This window comes from Rattus norvegicus, chromosome 12, assembly GCF_036323735.1.
Source record: "Rattus norvegicus strain BN/NHsdMcwi chromosome 12, GRCr8, whole genome shotgun sequence".
Lineage (NCBI taxonomy): Eukaryota > Metazoa > Chordata > Mammalia > Rodentia > Muridae > Rattus > Rattus norvegicus.
In genome coordinates this window covers 36642076-36659852 of record NC_086030.1, presented here as the reverse complement: position 1 = coordinate 36659852, position 17777 = coordinate 36642076, and the positions used below count along the sequence as shown (strand labels likewise).

Below are 17777 nucleotides of genomic sequence, written 5' to 3'. Positions count from 1 at the left end.
AAAAAAAGATTCTTTGACTTTTTCCCTGATGGGAGGGGAAGAAGGGTTGTGTGGCTATGGAGCACTTTGCTGGGATGGTGGGCTATTATGACGATTTCCTCACAGAGCAGAACGGACCTTGACCCTGACTCTCCTCCTCTTTCTTGTGCAGAGAGCACGGGTCGAGGTGTTGCAGACAGCCTGCAGAGGTTTGCTTCCCTGCCTGCCTATCTCCCAGCCAGCTTCCACGTCACCGACGCAGAAGAGGCTTTCTTCCTCAAGGAGGCCAACCAGGACCTAATGCGCAATGCCAGCCTGCAGGCCCGATCCGCCACGCTCTTCATCCACCGCGCCCAGAGCCCTCCAGCCATCAATGCCAGCTACGGCCCCTTCTCCGTAGAGAAGACCGTGCCCTGGGACTTCCTGCTCACGCCCACCCCTTTCGGAAATATGGAGAGGTTCCCTTTCAACTGGAGGCTCAAATCCCATATCCTCGACAGCTCCATCTTTTCCAACCGACCCAAAGTGCAGACGCTGTTCTACGTCACTGGCATGGGCTGGGATGAAAATGACCCTGGGGATGATCTTCCTTGTGTCAAGATGTTTGCCTTCCCAGAGGCCAGGGAGGTGGCAGCCAGCTGCCGGCTGCAGGGGGCCCCTGGGCTGTGTGTGGCACAGCTAGAGCTGTTACCTGAGTGGTTCAGCTCGGGTCTGGACCTCGAACCCCGGGAGGAGATCCCAGCGTTGCTGGGCGGTACAGCCATGGAACTATATTTTGCCCTTTATCCAGCCAACGAGGCCGGCCAATGCCCCCTGGAGGAGGAGGGCAAATGGGAAAATAACATCCACTCAGAACAGGAGGAACCTCAGCCAGTGCTCCCCGCCCGGGAAAGGATCGGCAGCGTGGTGGTCTACCCTACCCAGGATGACCTGCGGTGGTCCTTGGTGAGCCTCGACGACAATGTGGCTCTTTCCATCCCTCTGAATCTCATCCGAGAAGGGGACACGGCCACCTTCTTGGTTTCTCTGACCAGTGGTTCCCTGGCAGAGCAGTTCACTCTTCGGTGAGTGGTTTTGTGACATCGGATGGGAGAACTGGCTCTTGGTGAGCCCTGAGCTGTCAGCTACTAGGATGGGGCTGGTCACTTCATCACTGTGAAGGGGCTGTCAGAGACTCGTGTGTTCATTTCTAGTTAAGATTGTGAGGACCGGTTTTTTTTTTTTTTTTTTTTTTGTTCTTTTTTTCGGAGCTGGGGACCGAACCCAGGGCCTTGTGCTTCTTAGGCAAGCGCTCTACCACTGAGCTAAATCCCCAGCCCCCCCCCCCCTTTTTTAATCTAGTAATTACCAACTGCAAAGCCCTGACCTCTGTTTTTGTGAGAGAGGGGGCGGGCAGTTTTAGAGGTAGAGAAGAAAGCTGAAAGAGAGTGACAAGAGTGCTCAGGGTCACCAGTGTGGATGTGACACCTGCTTCATCTCCTTGCTGGCTGTGACTGTTAGAGGTCTGCCCTCCCCAGAACCCGGGAGACGGAGCCCTGTTTTTCCCAAGGATTCTATTTCCAAGAAATGGCTCTCGGGTCCTTGAGAGCGACACTTGTGAGCTTTAAGAGATACATGTTTATGGTTCAGTGAATGCTTTAGATGATGGAGTTAGGGTACCGTGCAAAAACCCAAACCAAACCCAAAACCAGAGTAGACGCTTGTAGCTCTGTTCGTGGCCTGAGAACAGCACATAGGTGCCTTCCTCTGGGCTTCCTGTTTAGGGAGTCCCTTTCGACATAGAGGTGTAAGAATACACTGGAAAGGTGAGCTCAGACCTTCCCTAGCGACCTAGCACTCTCTCATGAGAGGCTTATTCCCATCAGACCTGTCACTTTCTATTAGAATTCTCCTGGGTGGAGTCAGTCCTATGGCCCATCTAGGACAGACCTTAGCCAGGCTTACTCACAAATGCTACCTCCTCTATGCAGACACAGAAGGCAGCCGGTTCAGAAAGTAACAGCATAGTCCCTTGAGTCCTCAGTGCTTCTTGACAAGGTTCAACTCCCAGAGACAACGTGAGAGCTCTGGGGGGGGGGGGGCTGCACTGGAGCGCTGTTGGCTTTTCCAGTTCATCTCGTGTTGTGGAAGCTGCCCCTCCCTTCTTTCTTGCCTAGACTGACTTCCATGTGGCAATCTCTGTGCTGATTAGTCTGTGCCCTATAGGCTAATTGCAATTTCATGGTATTAAAGAAAATGGATAACAGAGGGGGAAGGGGAGAGGGAAGGGGATGAGAGAGAGAGAGAGAGAAAGAGAAAGAGAGAGAGAGAGACCCGTTTTGTGGCTTGAAGGAGAAATGAGGCATATTTCTAGCATTGCATACAGAAGAAGCTCAATTTTCGTGCCTTCACACAGCAGAAGAACTGTTGAGAATTAATTTCATTTCGGAGCAGAGTCGGATCGCGCTGCAGCAATCTGTAAGATCGATAGAACGTTCCATCACTGAGCGAGTTCATAAAGCCCTAATAGGACCCTCTGACCACAAGAACCATAGCCCAAGCCACAGGCAAGCTTTATTTATTTGCCATCTGTATGTAAATTCTGCTGTTATGGAAATTTTGTGGCATCTAGATAAGGCACAGTGTACTGGAATCGTGGAGCTGAGATTAAAAAAAAAATAAGCCACGTCTATGTATAAACGTGGGTGAGAAATTAGTGTGACAATTAGCCTCAGGCTTGGGCCAACCTGTGGTCAAGAGTATGTTCACTTGAATGCACAGTACTGCATGGCTCCTTTGAATATGCAGTCCTGGGTAGTTCGTTTGAGCACGAAGGACTCACTCAGATGCTAAGTGGGCTTGATGAAAGTTTAGGTGGTTAAATTTCTTGCTTTGCAAGCAGGGGGACTTGAGTTCTATCCCTGGAACCTATGCAAAAATAAAAAAGCCAGGCATGTGGTATGAGATTAAAATCCCAGCACTGGGGAGGTGGGGCAGAAAGGCTCCGTGGGACTCACTGGTCGGCCGTGGTCTCCTCTATATTAGTCAGGGTTCTTGGAAGAGACAGACACGATTGGATGAACACATATAATAGAAGGGTATTTATTAGGGTGACTCACAGGATGCAGTCTGGGTTGTCTAGTCATAGCTGTCTCCTGACTGAAGACAGAGAATCCGATAGTTGTTCAGGCCCGGAGGCTGGATGTCTCTACAGTCCTAGTCTGTTGCTGGAGTGAGGCCTCGAGGATTCCTGGAGAGTTGCTGGTCTTCAGTTCATGTTGGGATCTAGAAGCTGTTGGATGGGACAGTGACAGGATAGATGAACAAGCTATCGAGAGTGAGGGCAAGCATGAAAAAGCAAAGTTTCCTTCCTGTATGTCCTTTCATCTGAGCCACCCCCAGAAGGTACAGCCCAGGTTTAGCAAGGGTGGGCTACGGTGGTCTTCCACTTCAAGAAATTTGATCAAGAGAAATTCCAGGAATGTCTAGTAGTTTGGGTTTCAGTTGATTCCAGATTTGACAACTGGAATTAAAACTGTCATGTTTGTCCTTCTGGTTCCAGGCTGGAGTGTGTGTGTGTGTGTGTGTGTGTGTGTGTGTGTGTGTGTGTATGAGAGAAAGAGAGAGACAGAGAGAGACAGAGACAGAGAGAGACAGAGACACAGAGAGACATACATAGAGACAGAGAGATGGAGAGACAGAAAGACAAAGAAAGAGAAAGAAGCACAAAGACAGAGACAGTCACACAGAGACACCCTGTGCATGCATACTCACGTGCACACACACACACACACACACACACACAGCCCAGAGATAAGCAGGAGGCTATAGCTCACCCTTTTATCAGTTCTCAGAGCCCAGTGCCAATCTCCTCAGAGACTCCCCAGGTCTGTGCACAGAGGTTGACTTCACTGCGAAAGGACACATATTTCTGGAGTTAATTGCAGCCGGGAACAGAGCATCACCCTCCTCTGCTTTTGAGCTTAAAACTGCACTGGAACAGGAGAGAAGGAAGCAGGGCACAGGTGTGTGTGGCACCCACTGGGTTACATAATTATCGGCCCGGGGTGACTCGTTCTGTAACTGGTGGCTGCCGTGGTCTTGAAGGAGCCCACAGCACACTAGAACGCCAGAGTAGAAAGTTTGACTCTGCTGAAGCAGCTTCACGTTACCATGGTGACGGGACAGGCATTCTGAGGAAGCTGCAGCCTGGTTGGGTGAGACCCAGCACAAACACAGACTCACCTCTACGTTCTAGTGCTTGCTGTGTTTTGTTAGTTCGGCCTCCTTCCAAAAGTTCCCATGTTCTGCTAGCGCATCCTCACAACCGGGGAAGCACCAGCCATCGGGAAGTGGAGTTAGGATGATACCCAGAATGCCCTTGGAGGCGAGGGTATGGAGGACAGGTCACTGGGGTTTGTCTGTCTTCCATCCAAAGTACTTCGGGGAGATGGTCTACGGTGCCCCACAGCCACCTGGGAATCTCATCTTTTGCTTTATTGTGTTGGGAACAACAAGAACCCACATGGCCCAGGCTCCGAGCCCTTGGCAGACTGCAGTGTCTGGCTGGCATCCAGTAACATTGTAACATTGTTCTGTTTCCATTGGTACTAATTTTAGGGTTTTCGCTCTCTTTACCGAAAGTGAGGCTGGTTTGGTTTTCACCGCAAGAGCGAGCGTGTCGCTCTCTCCCGAGAGAAGGTAAAGTCAAGTCAGCCAGCTTTCAAGCAGAACGGGAAGTTGTCGTACAGGTGGTACCTGGGAAAAAGCAAAATGGTACAGGATGATCTAGGGATATCCAGGACCAGGAAGGCCGAGTGTGATGGTCTGTATCCCTCTATCCCTCTAACTCGGCCGGTCTCAACCTGTGTGCCATAACCCTTTGGGGGGAGGGGCGGCCAAATGACCCTTTCAACGGGGGTCACTAAAGCCCACTGGAAATGTCAGGTATCTGCATTAGGATTTATAACGGCGGCAGAATTACAGTCGTGAAGCAGCAATGCAATTATTTTGTGATCGGGTGTCACCATGACAGGAGGAACTGTCCTAAAGTGTCGCAGGCTGAGGAAGGAGCAGCACCCGTGTTCTAACTGATGAATGGGATCAGCCTCAGATGAAGCTGAGTTTGAGGTTGGGTCTTCAAAGGTCACTGGCTGGTTGTGTCGGAGATGACCATCTGTGTCCCCTTCCTTGTTCAGACGCCATCACCTGTAGGCAGCTCTCTGGAACAGGGGTAATTTCAACTTCCCTTGCTGTAATTTTGTCCCCTTGAAAAATCCCCCTTACTCCCACTTCTCCAAGGCCTGAGTCCAGAGGGAATTGCCCAAGACAGTGAACAAAGTTTGAGGCTGAGGGACGGGCTCACAGGAGGACATCTTGTTTACCACTCTTCCTCTGAAGGTTGAAGGTAAGCCTTCCATAAAACGGGGATGTTGAGTGGTTCCTGTGGAGATCACAGGGTCCCATTGGCATAATCTGCGAGATGGCAGTACACCTTCACAGATGTACCCAGTTTTCAGCGAGTGAGCATGTCCACAGATGTGCCCTCACCCGGGCATCTAGGAAAGAGGAAGTAGGCACATTTATGACATATCCCTATCACCCAGCATTTGGGAGGTTGGGGCAGGAGGGTCATCATGAGTTTGAGGCTAGCCTGGGCTACATAGGAAATCCTTCTTTCTCACACACCATCCATGGGAAAAGTTGGCTTCTTTGGCTCGGGCATCCGGAAAGGAACCTGAGACACCCAGTGTCTTAGCTTTGATTTCTGTTGCTGGGATACCTCTGATGACAGCAGGCACCTAAGGGAGGAGGGATTTATTTGGTTTATAATTCCAAACTAAAGCCCATCATTATGGGGAAGTCAAGACTGCATGGATACGAAGCAGCTGTTCACATCACATCCACAGTCAAGAGCAGAGGGAAGGCCTTGGATTAATACATGCATGTGATTAATTCTAAATGCTATGGTCCACAGCTACCAGAGGCCTCTAGGCCTCTGCTCATGGGTGAGCACAAGGATTTTGTGAGCCACTGTCCTAAAGGGTGTATCTGTTTCACACTGATGGGGACCTGCCCTAGGAGGGTATGGAAGGTTCTCAGAGCGGGGATGAACAAGGCAGGGGGATATTCGCCTTGCTTGAAAGGAGCAACGAGGGCTGGAGAGATGGCTCAGTGGTTAAGAGCACTGACTGCTCTTCCAGAGGTCCCGAGTTCAAATCCCAGCAACCACATGGTGGCTCACAACCATCTGTAATGGGATTCGATGACCTCTTCTGGTGTGTCTGAAGACAGCTACAGTGTACTTATATATAATAAATAAATAGGACAGGAGCAACGAAGGCAGGGAGAGCTTCAGGGAGGAAGCCCTACCAAGGCTGGAGAGTTTGGATTACGGCTCAACTGGAAGAGGGAGGCAGAAACATTGTTGAGGCGGAGTGAGTTGGGCCTCAAGAACCAAGACTGAGGACAGGTGGCTTAGTTCATCGTCCCTGCATTGTGCTCTGTGCCTCAGTTTCCCCTGGCATAAGACAGGATGACGAAGGGCTTATTATGAAGGGAGATTGAGAGGGATAAACATGTTAGCATGGACCTTGGTCATCCAGCTAGACTTTCCCCCTGGATCCAGACTGACCATGGCAGGGACTTGAAGGAGACAGGATGTTTTTGAGGCTAGGTCATCACAGGGGGAGGCATGGTGGAAGACTCTTAACCTACGGCAGGAGAATGAGAAGTAGCTGCTTTTTACACAGTGTCTGCTCACCGGGAGGCAGAGGGCACTTGGGCTGGAAGCCAGGTGACTCATACTTTTGGGTGACACCTCCAGTCACCCATCCCCCCCCCTCCATGAGGCGCCATCTCTAAAGATCCCATGCTATTTCACAGCAACGTCACCAGCTGGGGACCAAGTGTCAGATGTTGGCCGTTCTCGGTGCTTCTGGCTTGAATCACCATCCGCAATGTCTGGTTGCCTTTTGTCATAGCCCTTGTTATCAGCTCCCCAGGGAATCCACCCACCAAGTGCCCTGTGCGTTCCTGCCTGCTCCCCGGAGGCACTCGAGTTCACTGCCTTGGGTCTCAGCAGATGGGAGGAGAGCGGCCGTCTAAAAGTTCTCTTGGCTTCAAGCTTGGAGGGAGAAGCATCAGAATTCCACCTCACCCTAGTACTGACCCTGAGGGACCCTGGGAGCCACCATGACTCTATTCAGGAGCAACTCATGTAGGTGGATGGTAAAAGATCAGTTTGCTTCCTGCTCTTTGCATCTTTATCCACGCAGGGACCCCCAGGATGACAGCCACCTACTTCTCTGTCTTTGAACGGGGCAAGAGACCTCAGAGCGGGATAGGGCTGGTTTGGGAGGGGTTGCCTACTACTGTTGAAAATGTTAGTCTGGGGCTGGAGAGATGGCTCGGCAGTTAAGAGCACTGACCGCTCTTCCAGAGGTCCTGAGTTCAATTCCCAGCAGCCACATGGTGGCTCACAACCATCTGAGATGGGATCTGATGCCCTCTTCTGGTGTGTCTGAAGACAGAGCACTCATATACATAAAATAAATATATAAATCTTAGAGAGAGAGAGAGAGAGAGAGAGAGAGTGAGAGAGAGAGAGAGAGAGAATATGTTAGTCTGGCCCAATGAGGATGGAAATGGATTTAAATAGGTGGTGGTGGGGTAGCAAGGTGGCCCAGCCTGTCAAAGTGCTTGCCACATAGGCCAGATGACCTGAAGTCCCCAGAAGCCATGATGAAGACCAGGTTCCTGAGAGTTGACCTCTGAAACCTATGTAAACGTTTGTATGCGCCCAATTCCTGCTTTGGGTCATTCCATGGCTGGTGGTCCTTTCCGAACGAAGTGGGGGGGGGACAAGAGACATGGGGTGGTTTTGTTTGTATTTATGGGTGGATTGAGGCTTAGTTCAACCAGGAGCGTTTTAAGGATGCTAGTCCTTGGCAATTTCCCCCTTTCTTTTAGATTCGTTTAAGTTAAATATGTCCACGTGTGTGTATACGCACCATGTGCATGAAGTGTCTGCAGAAGCCAGAAGAGGGCATTGGATCTCCCTGGGACTGTAGTTACAGATGGTTGTGAGCCCTGATGTGGGTGCTGGGCACCAAACCTCTGTCCCTCCCTGCAAGAGCAACAAGCGCTCTTAACCACTGAGCCGTCTCCGTCCTTGGCACCCTTCAGAGGTGATTTCAAGTATTCATTACGTGAGTCTGGAACGTGGGAGAAAGTTCCGTGGTGTAAGAAGTAGTGTAGAGAGAGAAGAGGTGTTGAGAGTGGGCCTGCTCGAGTGCCCTGTGCACACGTGTGTGTCATGGGGGCCGTGAGCACTCTGCTTGCAGACATATGTCCTTAAACAGAGCATAACCCACACATCGGAAGGAAAGAGCTGTGTGTGTCCGAGGGAGCGAAGAAAGCATCTTACTGAGGCTCATGAGCCCCCCGTAAAGATCCCGACGGAAGACCCTTTCATTGGTAGAGCCGTGAAAATGTATGTTACCAGAAACATTCTACAAATAGCAGGCTCGACAGAAAATGAGCTTAATTCCATAAAAGGTCAGGCGACTTTTGAGTTATGAACCGCGTCTTTTTTCTGTCTTGGGTTTGTTTGTTAATATTTATTCCAAAGTGATGGATGTGACAAAGGCTAGCTCTCTGACTGCTTCCAGAGATTTCTCTTGATTTAATATTTGCTTTCTTTCCTCACAAGGATGGAGAGAATATTAAACAGCCTTTCTGCATCCCTTCCTTTTGCCCTTGGATGGCAGGGCTAACTTTTTTGTGCGTCTTCCGTGAATCCGAGGTGGATTGCAGCTGGTCCTCTGTACAGCAGAAAATGTCAGAGACCGGATGGGTTTTGTCAGTTAATATTCAGTGGCAGTGGCGTAAGAGATGGACGTGGGCAGCTCAGGGGTAGCTCCAGTTCTTGCTGCTTTAGGTGCTCAAATATATGTCCAGAAAGCGATACACACGTATCGCCTCGGCTTGGACCCTGTGTTCACTTTCAGGAATATGTTAGACGCTGTCTTGGGGTTCCGATTGCTGTGATGAAACATCGTCACCAAAGCAACTTGGAGGGGGGGGGTTTATCTGGCTTCTACATCGTACTTCATGATCAAAGGAAGTCAGGACAGGAACTCAAACGGGGCAGAAGCCTGAGGTTCCCTCCTCTCAGATGACTTTAGCTTGAGCCAAGTTAGCATGAAACTCTCCAGCACAGACACATTGAGTAGTTACAGCTTTATGGAAAGAAAGCTAAGGTCCAAAGATGCCTGGCAAAGGGCTAGGGAGATGGCTCAGTGGGTTAAGAGCGCTTGCTGTACATGCACGGGGACCTGAGTTTAAATGCAGAGCACCCATGTAAGAAGTCCAGCATGGCTGTTTGTGCCTATGGAGGGGTGGATGCTGGGAGATTGGCCAACCAGTCTAGCAGCCTCAAGATGGACTTCAGGTTCAGTGAGAGGTCCTGTCTTGGTTTTGTAAGTTTATGTTTATTTTGTATGTGCAAGTGTTTTTGTTTGTTTATGTTTTGCCTGCATGTATGTTTGTTTACCACTTGCAAGCCTGGTGCCTGAGGAGGCAGAAGGCAGCTTTGGATCTCCAGTAAAGTAGGACACCACTGTCTGGGTGCTGTGCACTGAACCTGGCTCTCCTGGAAAAGCAGCCAGTGCTCTAACTACTGAGCTACCTCTCCAGACCCATAGAGAGGTAACATCTTAAAGGAATAAGGCAGAGAGAATAACAGAAGACACCTGATGTCTGGTGTGTGTCTCGAGGTGTGTGCATCCTAGTTGACTTTCTAGGGTGGAAGATTGCAGAGAGCAAAGAGACAAGAGAGGGCAGCGGGTGCCCATCTTAGCCTAAAGCTCACACAAGTGTGGCCAAGAAACAAACACTTGGTGGAAAGATTATGGTAAAGAAGGTATTGGCGCTGTTTCTAGAATAATGCTCTTCTACTCAAAGGAAAGGTGGCGATTTTATTGGGGAGTCTGCGCATTATGTGTTCAAGTGGGAACACCCTCTGGTTGTTGGTGGGAGCACCCTCTGGTTGTTGGTGGGAGCACCCTCTGGTTGTTGGTGGGAGCACCCTCTGGTTGGTGGTGGGAGCAGCCTCTGGTTGGTGGTGGGAACACCCTCTGGTTGGTGATGGGAACACCCTCTGGTTGTTGGTATGAATACCCTCTGGTTGTTGGTGGGAGCACCCTCTGATTGTTGGTGTGAACACCCTCTGGTTGTTGGTGGGAGCACCCTCTGGTTGTTGGTGTGAACACCCTCTGGTTGTTGGTGGGAGCACCCTCTGGTTGTTGGTGGGAGCACCCTCTGGTTGGTGGTGGGAACACCCTCTAGTTGGTGGGAACACCCTCTGGTTGGTGGTAGGAGCACCCTCTGGTTAGTGATGGGAACACCCTCTGGTTGGTGGTGGGAATACCCTCTGGTTGGTGGTGGGAGCATCCTCTGGTTGGTGGTGGGGAGCACATTCCAAAGCATACTCAGTTTAAGGTCAGAATTCAAGAGGGAAGGAAGGAAGCACGCTTTTCATCACGCTCAGCCCAGGGACACAGAACACAGTTGGCAGGTTAGAGTGGGGCATCTTTTGGGCATGCTCAGTATGATGGTTGGTACCGCCAAATTGACATTCTTTATGGCCACTTAGGGAACGAGGCTCTGGGTATGCCTGTGAGGGAGTTTTCAGATTGCGTTAACTGAGGTGGGAAAACCTGCTGTGCCGTGAACAAGGGCAGTGCTGTCCCATGGGCTGGGGTCCTGGACTGAATACACAGGAGACAGTGAGCTGAGCACCATCATCCGTCTCTCTCTGCTTCCTGACTGACTGTCACGTGACCGGCTGCCTCACGCTCCTGCGCCACGCCTCCCCGCCATGATGGGCCGTGCCCTTAAACCATTAATCAAAATAAGCCCTGCTTTCTGTAAATTGTTCTTAGGAGATATTTTGGAGGTAGTAAGAAAAGTCACAGGCCCACAGCTCGTATCACAAAGCAGACAGGCGTCTCACTGGCCCTACCATTTTCTGTCTGTATCCAAGGGTGGTGACTCACATTTTTAGTTCCAGCACTTGGGAGACAGAGGCAGGTGGGTCTCCACGAGTTCTAGGCCAGCCTGGTTTACATAGTGAATTTCAGGACAGCCAGAGCTGCTACATAGCAAGACCCTGTATCAAATAAATAAATTAAACTAAGTACGTTTTGGCTGAGATGAAAGGTCAGACACTTTGATAATTTCCCAAAATGGCACCTGCCTTGTGGACATGTGCCACCAAGGGGATGTTCACACCTATACACACAGAAGACCCTGCCCATCCCTGATTTTGGAGCTGAGCCCCATGCTTCTCAGAGATCTTGTTTCTTTCTTTTTGGTTCTTTTTTTCAGAGCTGGGGACAGAACCCAGGGCCTTGTGCTTCCTAGGCAAGCGCTCTACCACTGAGCTAAATCCCCAGCCCTGAGATCTTGTTTCTTTAGAGCCTCCCATTTTCTCTCTGACTCAAAGGCCAAAAAGAAATATATTTTCAGGATCCACTCCGGAGAGTGCGGGAGGGAAACCCCGTGTGCTCTGCGGGTGCCCTGGCAGGTCTTATGTGGCAGGTACTCGAAGGTCTCCTCACCTGGATTTTTTTCTCTGCCATCTTTCAAATTTAAAGAGCTGTTCAAAAATGTACTCTCAACATGGCCTGCCTCCTCTAGCCTCCAGAATTTAGGCATCTGTTTTTATGTGTATGTCCATGCAGTTACCCGCAGTGGCCAGAAGAGGGCGACAGATTCCCCTGGATCTGGGGTTACAGCTGGCTGTGAGCCTCCTGGCCTGTGTGCTGGGAATCCGACTGGAGTCCTCAGCAAGACCAGCAAGTACTTTACAAACTGAACCCGTTCCCTAGCCCCTAAACCTTGCATTCTGACGGCTCCATTCCCTGGAAGACTTCTGTCTGTGGCTAGCTTGTTACTGAGTCACGTGGCTAACTTTCCTTACTTGTTCTGGACACGTTGTGGTGGTCACTTTTATCGCTTAGCCTTCGAAACCTCCAGCTCACCACAGCAGCGGGGCCGCTAATCTCTTCGATGTAGCTTCGGATATTGTAGTTTTAAAATACCAAGTGCTAAGAATACCCCCAAGTCTGAAGATACATATTTTTTTTCTAAAACAAGGTTAGTGAATATTTAAGACCTGAATTTCTGTGAGCTTAAATCGCTTTAACAAATATAGCCTGACGTTAAGGGGGATTTAGTTGGGAGACTGAGCTCTAAGAAGAATCTCATAACTTGTGCTTAAGAGACAGGCAACATATCAACAATTTGGGTTTACAAGTGTGTTTAATACCCAGCATGCATTTCTTCCTCGATAACTTGAATCTCTTTTTCTGCATCCCTTTCTTTTTAAATCCTTCTGATATGGGATTAACCTCATCTATTATGGGAAAAAAAAACCCCATCAAGTTCAGCCTGTAAAAACTGGCTTTAAGATTTTTGTTTTCAGAAGAAGAATCTTATTTTTTTTTTTTAAACTGAGGATAAAGATGTACGGTCTGGAGTGGTTGCCATCACCCTATAGCTATAAGAAGACACTGTGGGACAAAGCCTTATATATGAGAGCTGGACAGGGTCAGGTGTCTGAAGGAGTCAGGGTATCCTTTGAAAGCTTGGTGACATGTGCCAAAAGTGTGTGTGTGTGTGTGTGTGTGTGTGTGTGTGTGTGTGTGTGATTGGCTTTGCCTTGGGAGGTGAGAAGACGTTTCTGCCCAGAATTAGGACCAGGACATATCGAGAGAGAATGGCTAGATGCTGCCTGGAGGCTCAGAGTAGCGCTCAGGATGCCTGGCAGTGGGTGCCCAGCAGCCCAGCCAGATCTCCTGAGAGTAGTTAGTACTACTCTTGAATGTTTGAATTCAACCATTAGTGATGGTTTGTCATCCAGTGTCCTGTGAGCATCCTTAATCCTGCCAAGACCACAGTGGATGAGGGACTCTTATCCAGGAGGAACTGAGACTCACAAGCTCAGTGATGTAGTTCAGGTCTCACAGGGGTCTAACAGGCCACCGGTTCCCACTTCTGCTCTGACCGTCAGTGGTATGATGAAGGGGGTTTTCTGAGCCATCGTATGTGCAGGAAAGATCCCCGTGGGAGTTGTTAGAGGACCCACAGGGAAAGGGTGCAGCTTCAGCGAGAAGGACTTTGAATGTAGACATAGGTTCTGGAACACCTTTTCCCCTCGGTCCTTTGGCTAGGGGCAGGGATGGAACAGGGCACCTCCGTTCGTGGCATGCATACATTAACTGCTAGGGTGTCATGGTGTCACGAAAGGAAGCTTTGTGGAGGAGGAGATTAAGACCCAAATCCAGCAGGAAGAGTGAAGGATCAGATGCAGGAGAAGGGGTGGCAGATGGGTGACATTGGAGCCTCTGGGGTGTGTTGTTTTTGCTAGAGCTGAGGTGGCCACAGGGAGGGAGAGGGAGGCAGTGCACTGTCTTTGTATCTGATGGACACTCAGGGGCTGGCCTCTCTAAGTCCATCCCAGACTCCCTAAGGCAGGTGACAGAGCTAGGCTTCAGGACAGGTCTGGTGCCTAGACATCACCCATTAACACATATACCTCCTCCTCTCACATTTCAATCACGCCTGGCCTGGGTCCCTTACCTGCATCCTCCCTCCTTATATAATTTTTTATTACGATTATTCATATGTTTAGTGGCCACGTGTTGGATGTCTGTACTGGGGTGCATACATGGAGACCAGAGGTAGCATGAATCTGTTCTCTTTCTCCAACATGGGGGTCCCAGGGGTTGAACTCAAGTCTTTAGGCTTGATGGTAAGCACCTTCATCAACGGAGCCATCTTGCTCTCCCCTTACCTATCTTCTTAATACTATGGTAAAATTTGCATAAAATAGTTCATTTCAAACCGGGTGACAGAAAATGGAGGTGTGTAGCAACAAGCTATGGCGCTTGTAAAAGGGACACAATTTGTTTATTTGCTTGTTTGTGCATAAGGCAGAGTCTCCCAGGTTGGCCTTGAACTTGTAGCAATTCTCCTGCCTTGGTTTCTCCAATTCAGGGTTTACCCATGGGAGCCAGGGCCCGTGGTCTGGAACACATCAGCATTACATTTTTCTCTTACATTTATTTCTTTATTTTGTACATGTGGAGGTGGGCGCCTGGGCCATGGTGGTGTGTGGAGGTCAGAGGACACCTTGAGGGAGTTGGTTCTTTTTCCCTCCACCATGTGGGTTCTGGATGCTGAACTCAGGGCATCAGACTTGGCCATAAGTGCCTTCAACCACTGAGCCCTCTCCCTCTCCCTAAAGTCAGTCTTAAAGGAAAGCCTTTCACAGCTTTGTCCCTCTAGTCTCCAGGGAAGGGAATCTCCATGTGAATACAGATGCTGTCTGTCTCAACTAGGGTTTCATTGCCGTGAAGAGACACCAGGACCAAGGCAACTCTTATAAAGGACAACATTTAATTGGGGCTGGCTTACAGTTTAAGGAGGTTCAGTCCAGTATCATCATGACCCAAAGCATGGCCGTGGCAGACACGGTAGGGGAGGAGTCAAGAATTCTATATCTTGATCCAAAGGTAGCCAGGAGGAGGATCTCATTCCACAGTGAATGAAGCCTGAGCCTAGAAAACCTCAAAGCCCACCCCACAGTGACGCACTTCCTCCAACGAGGCCACACCTCCTAATAGCACCACTCCAGTTGGGCCAAGCATTCAGACACAGGAGTCTTTGGGGGGAGGGGCAAGCCTATTCAAACCACCACGGTGTCTCCCATGGTCCTAGCCAGATGAAATCTGTTTTTCTCATGTGTCTGCTTTCTTCTTATGTCATAGAATCAAGGCGGCTGCGGGTGTGAAGATTACGGCCGTGCGGGTGAGCCACGAGGACCAGTGGGCAGTGCAAGAGGAAATTGAGCAGGATGGTACCCAGACCACGGCTGCCCTGTCCTGCATGGGCCACCACCCGGACACTCAGAGCAGGTGAGCCCTGTGATGGGTGGTAGACCAGAGCAGGGGACAGAGAGAAACACGCTCAGGATGGCGGGTGGACCTTCCTTCAGCCGCACCAGCCTGGTGCAGCCACAGCAGGGATTGCACAGCAGCCGCGAGCATCCATCCATTATGGTCCCATGCACAGTACACAGTGAGACTGCCCGACTCTCACTTATTAGAGTTCAGAGTCCGACAACCATATTGTTATTACTGTTGTTTCCACGAAGAACTGAAGGCTGAAACGGGGCGAATGGATCAGTGAGAGAGCCAAAAGGAAAGCCCTTTTATAAAGCAAGTAGGATGCTCACAGCTATCAGCCGACTGCCCGTCACTGCTTATTTTTTTTTAAATTTAAATTTATTATTACTGTTATAATAATAACTAATAAGTGTGCACATCCGTCAGTCAGTCTGCGTGTCATGGTGCCCGGAGAGGTCAGAGGACAGCTTTCAGGGGGTTGGTTCATCATTTCCTATGGGTCCCGGGTTTTAACTCAAGTCCTCAGGCACAAGAGGCAAGCACCTTTACCCACCGAGCCTTCTCTGGCCCCTGGCTGTTTAAATGAGTCTTTTTCTATTGTTTTGAACCCACTCCTTGGGGGTGGAATTAGAAATGGGGCGTCAGGGGTGGGGTGGCTGTGGGTCCAGAATCTCAAGTCCTTTCCTTGCAATGATCAGAATCTTGCCTTGGGGTGGGGGAGTGATGAGCAGGGGAGAGGGTGGGGCAAGGGGGATGAGGGAGGTGAGGGAGGGGCTTGACCACCTCAGCAGCAGGGCACAGAAAGATCCCTAACTCATCAGCTCCACCCCTTGTCACCTCTATTCTCGTCCCTTATGGAGCATCTGTCTGTCTGTCTGTCTCCCGCCTTGGGCCAAGGAGCAGTCCTGTCTGAATGGCTGCTGACCCTGCCACCAGTTCAGATGCCACCCAGGGTGAAGTCCAATGCCCTGGTCACTGAGACAAGCATCCCTGTAAATCATTCTAGACTCCTCTCTTCTTTAGCTTCGGGTCTTTTACTGCCCAGGAGACCCATGGGCCTTGGGGATGAGTCAGTGTGGGTCGTGAGTGGGGCCCCATGAGAGTGGAGGCTGAGCTTTTTCCATGGACTTGCCCGGTGTGTGCTGTCACTTCTCACGTGACCCCAGCCAATCCCAGAGCCGTACTGTGCTGCCCGTGAGTGTCTTCCAGGAGGAAGGATGACTCAGGCTGAGTGGTCTGATACTGGCTATGCCACCTCCCACTCAGAGCTCATCAGTCACACCCTGGGGCAGACAGTGTCAGGGAAGGAGTGTGGGCTGTGACATCACATTGACCAGGGCTTCCCTGGATGTCTGAGTGTGCCTGCCAGTCACCCTGGGTCCTGAGTTGTCAACATTGGCTCAAGGCCTTCCAGGTGCAAAGGTGTAGGTAATTGCCCCAAAGTGGCTGCTGAAAAGGGCTTCATGGCCTCGTGTAGCAAAGACAAAGGCGTCTGTTTCCACAGTTGGTTCACACAGCAGTATTCCGTGTGGCTTCTTGGGCATCTTCCAAGCTTGTGTCCTCATGGCTACTAATGGCTGCAGCTCATCCGTGCATCGAAGACTCATCCAGCAATATCTAATTATTGGAAGGAAGTGGAATGCCTTCTCCTGACTCCCTCCAGCTCCCTCCCAAGCAGAGTTTTGGTTTGGATCTAGGTAACAGACAGTGGAAACCCTGCCTAGGAGCAGACCAGCTTGGGAGGTAAATTTCCTGTGTTGCTATGCGGCTGAGGAGAGGCAGGCTTTGCTGCTAGGGCATGATGGGATGGAGAGGGTAGTCAGTGGGCACAGGTGGCCATGTTCTTCACAGATGGGCTCTGCCCTGGCCTGTAGCTCGATTCTGTTTAGCACAGGGGTCTGTTGAGTTTATAGCCACAGTGGGAGAATGCATCTCCCTGTGTGGTTATCTAGGTGGTCTTGTCCTGTGGCTGCCGCTAAGGTCCATGCTGACAGTGGTCTACGTCAGAAGTAGGTGTGTGGGGGGAGGTGTCTGGCACTCTCTGAGCTTCCCCCACAACCTGTCTCCACCCCGCATCGTAGTGACTAGGAACTCCTAGTGTCTGACCACACAGTCACTTTAGGGCAGTGGTTCTTAACCTTTCTAATGGTGGGACCCTTTCATACAGTTCCCCATGTTGTGGTGACCCCCCAACCATAATATTGTTTTCACTGCTACCTCATAACTTAAATTTCGCTACTGCTATGAATTGGAATGCAAATATGTCTGTTTTCTGATGGTCCTAGGAGACCCCTGCGGAAGGGTGTTTCAATCCCCAAGGGGGCCACGACCCACAGGTTGAGAACTGCTGCTCTAGGGAGAAGTTGATTTTTCCTGGTTAAGTCTAGCATGAGCCCCAGGATGGTTGTTCTGAGCTCTTCCTGGAACAACTCAGATCATATATGCATCCAGACTGACTCAGAGCAGGGGGGTTTGCATCAGAGTTCCCAAGGGCTTGGGCAGAATGGGGAAAGGAGGGAAAGGGTAGTCAGTGGGCACTCAGTGGGGCTTGAACATGAACACTGAGGGTGACATGAGTTGGAGGGAACTGTCTCTGTAAGTGCAATGCCACTCAACCTGACATTGGACAGGAAGAGACCAAGAGCCCTGGGCTTATCAAGACGGTCTCCATGGTAGATGCAGAGAGAACTGATTCGTTGAAATGTTACGTTGGCCGAGTGACAACATCTTGTTTGTGTGTGTGGTATAGGCGCAGGTGTGTGCACTCAGAGGACAGAGGAGGAGACCTTGTGTCCTGTTTCCATCATTCCCTTGAGGCAGGGTCTCTCACTGAACCTGGCTGGC

General features: G+C 50.4%; 1 protein-coding gene and 1 long non-coding RNA gene across 5 annotated transcripts in view; one reads left to right on the top strand and one right to left on the bottom strand.

The window, feature by feature from the left end:
• Window positions 1-17777, top strand: part of Tmem132b (transmembrane protein 132B) — a 263981-nt gene that overhangs the window by 95369 nt on the left and 150835 nt on the right. For 3 of the 4 annotated variants that reach the window (NM_001134536.2, XM_039089430.2, XM_039089432.2), the window contains 2 exon segments: window positions 152-1043; window positions 14796-14942. In NM_001134536.2, the coding sequence (NP_001128008.2) occupies window positions 152-1043; window positions 14796-14942 (1039 nt within the window). 4 annotated transcript variants of the gene reach the window in all.
• LOC120095961 (uncharacterized) lies at window positions 1582-4133 on the bottom strand. The gene is made up of 3 exons (XR_005491948.2): window positions 3795-4133; window positions 3078-3250; window positions 1582-2434 (listed from the first exon to the last, which is right to left on the bottom strand). It is a non-coding gene; the product is annotated as an uncharacterized LOC120095961 (long non-coding RNA).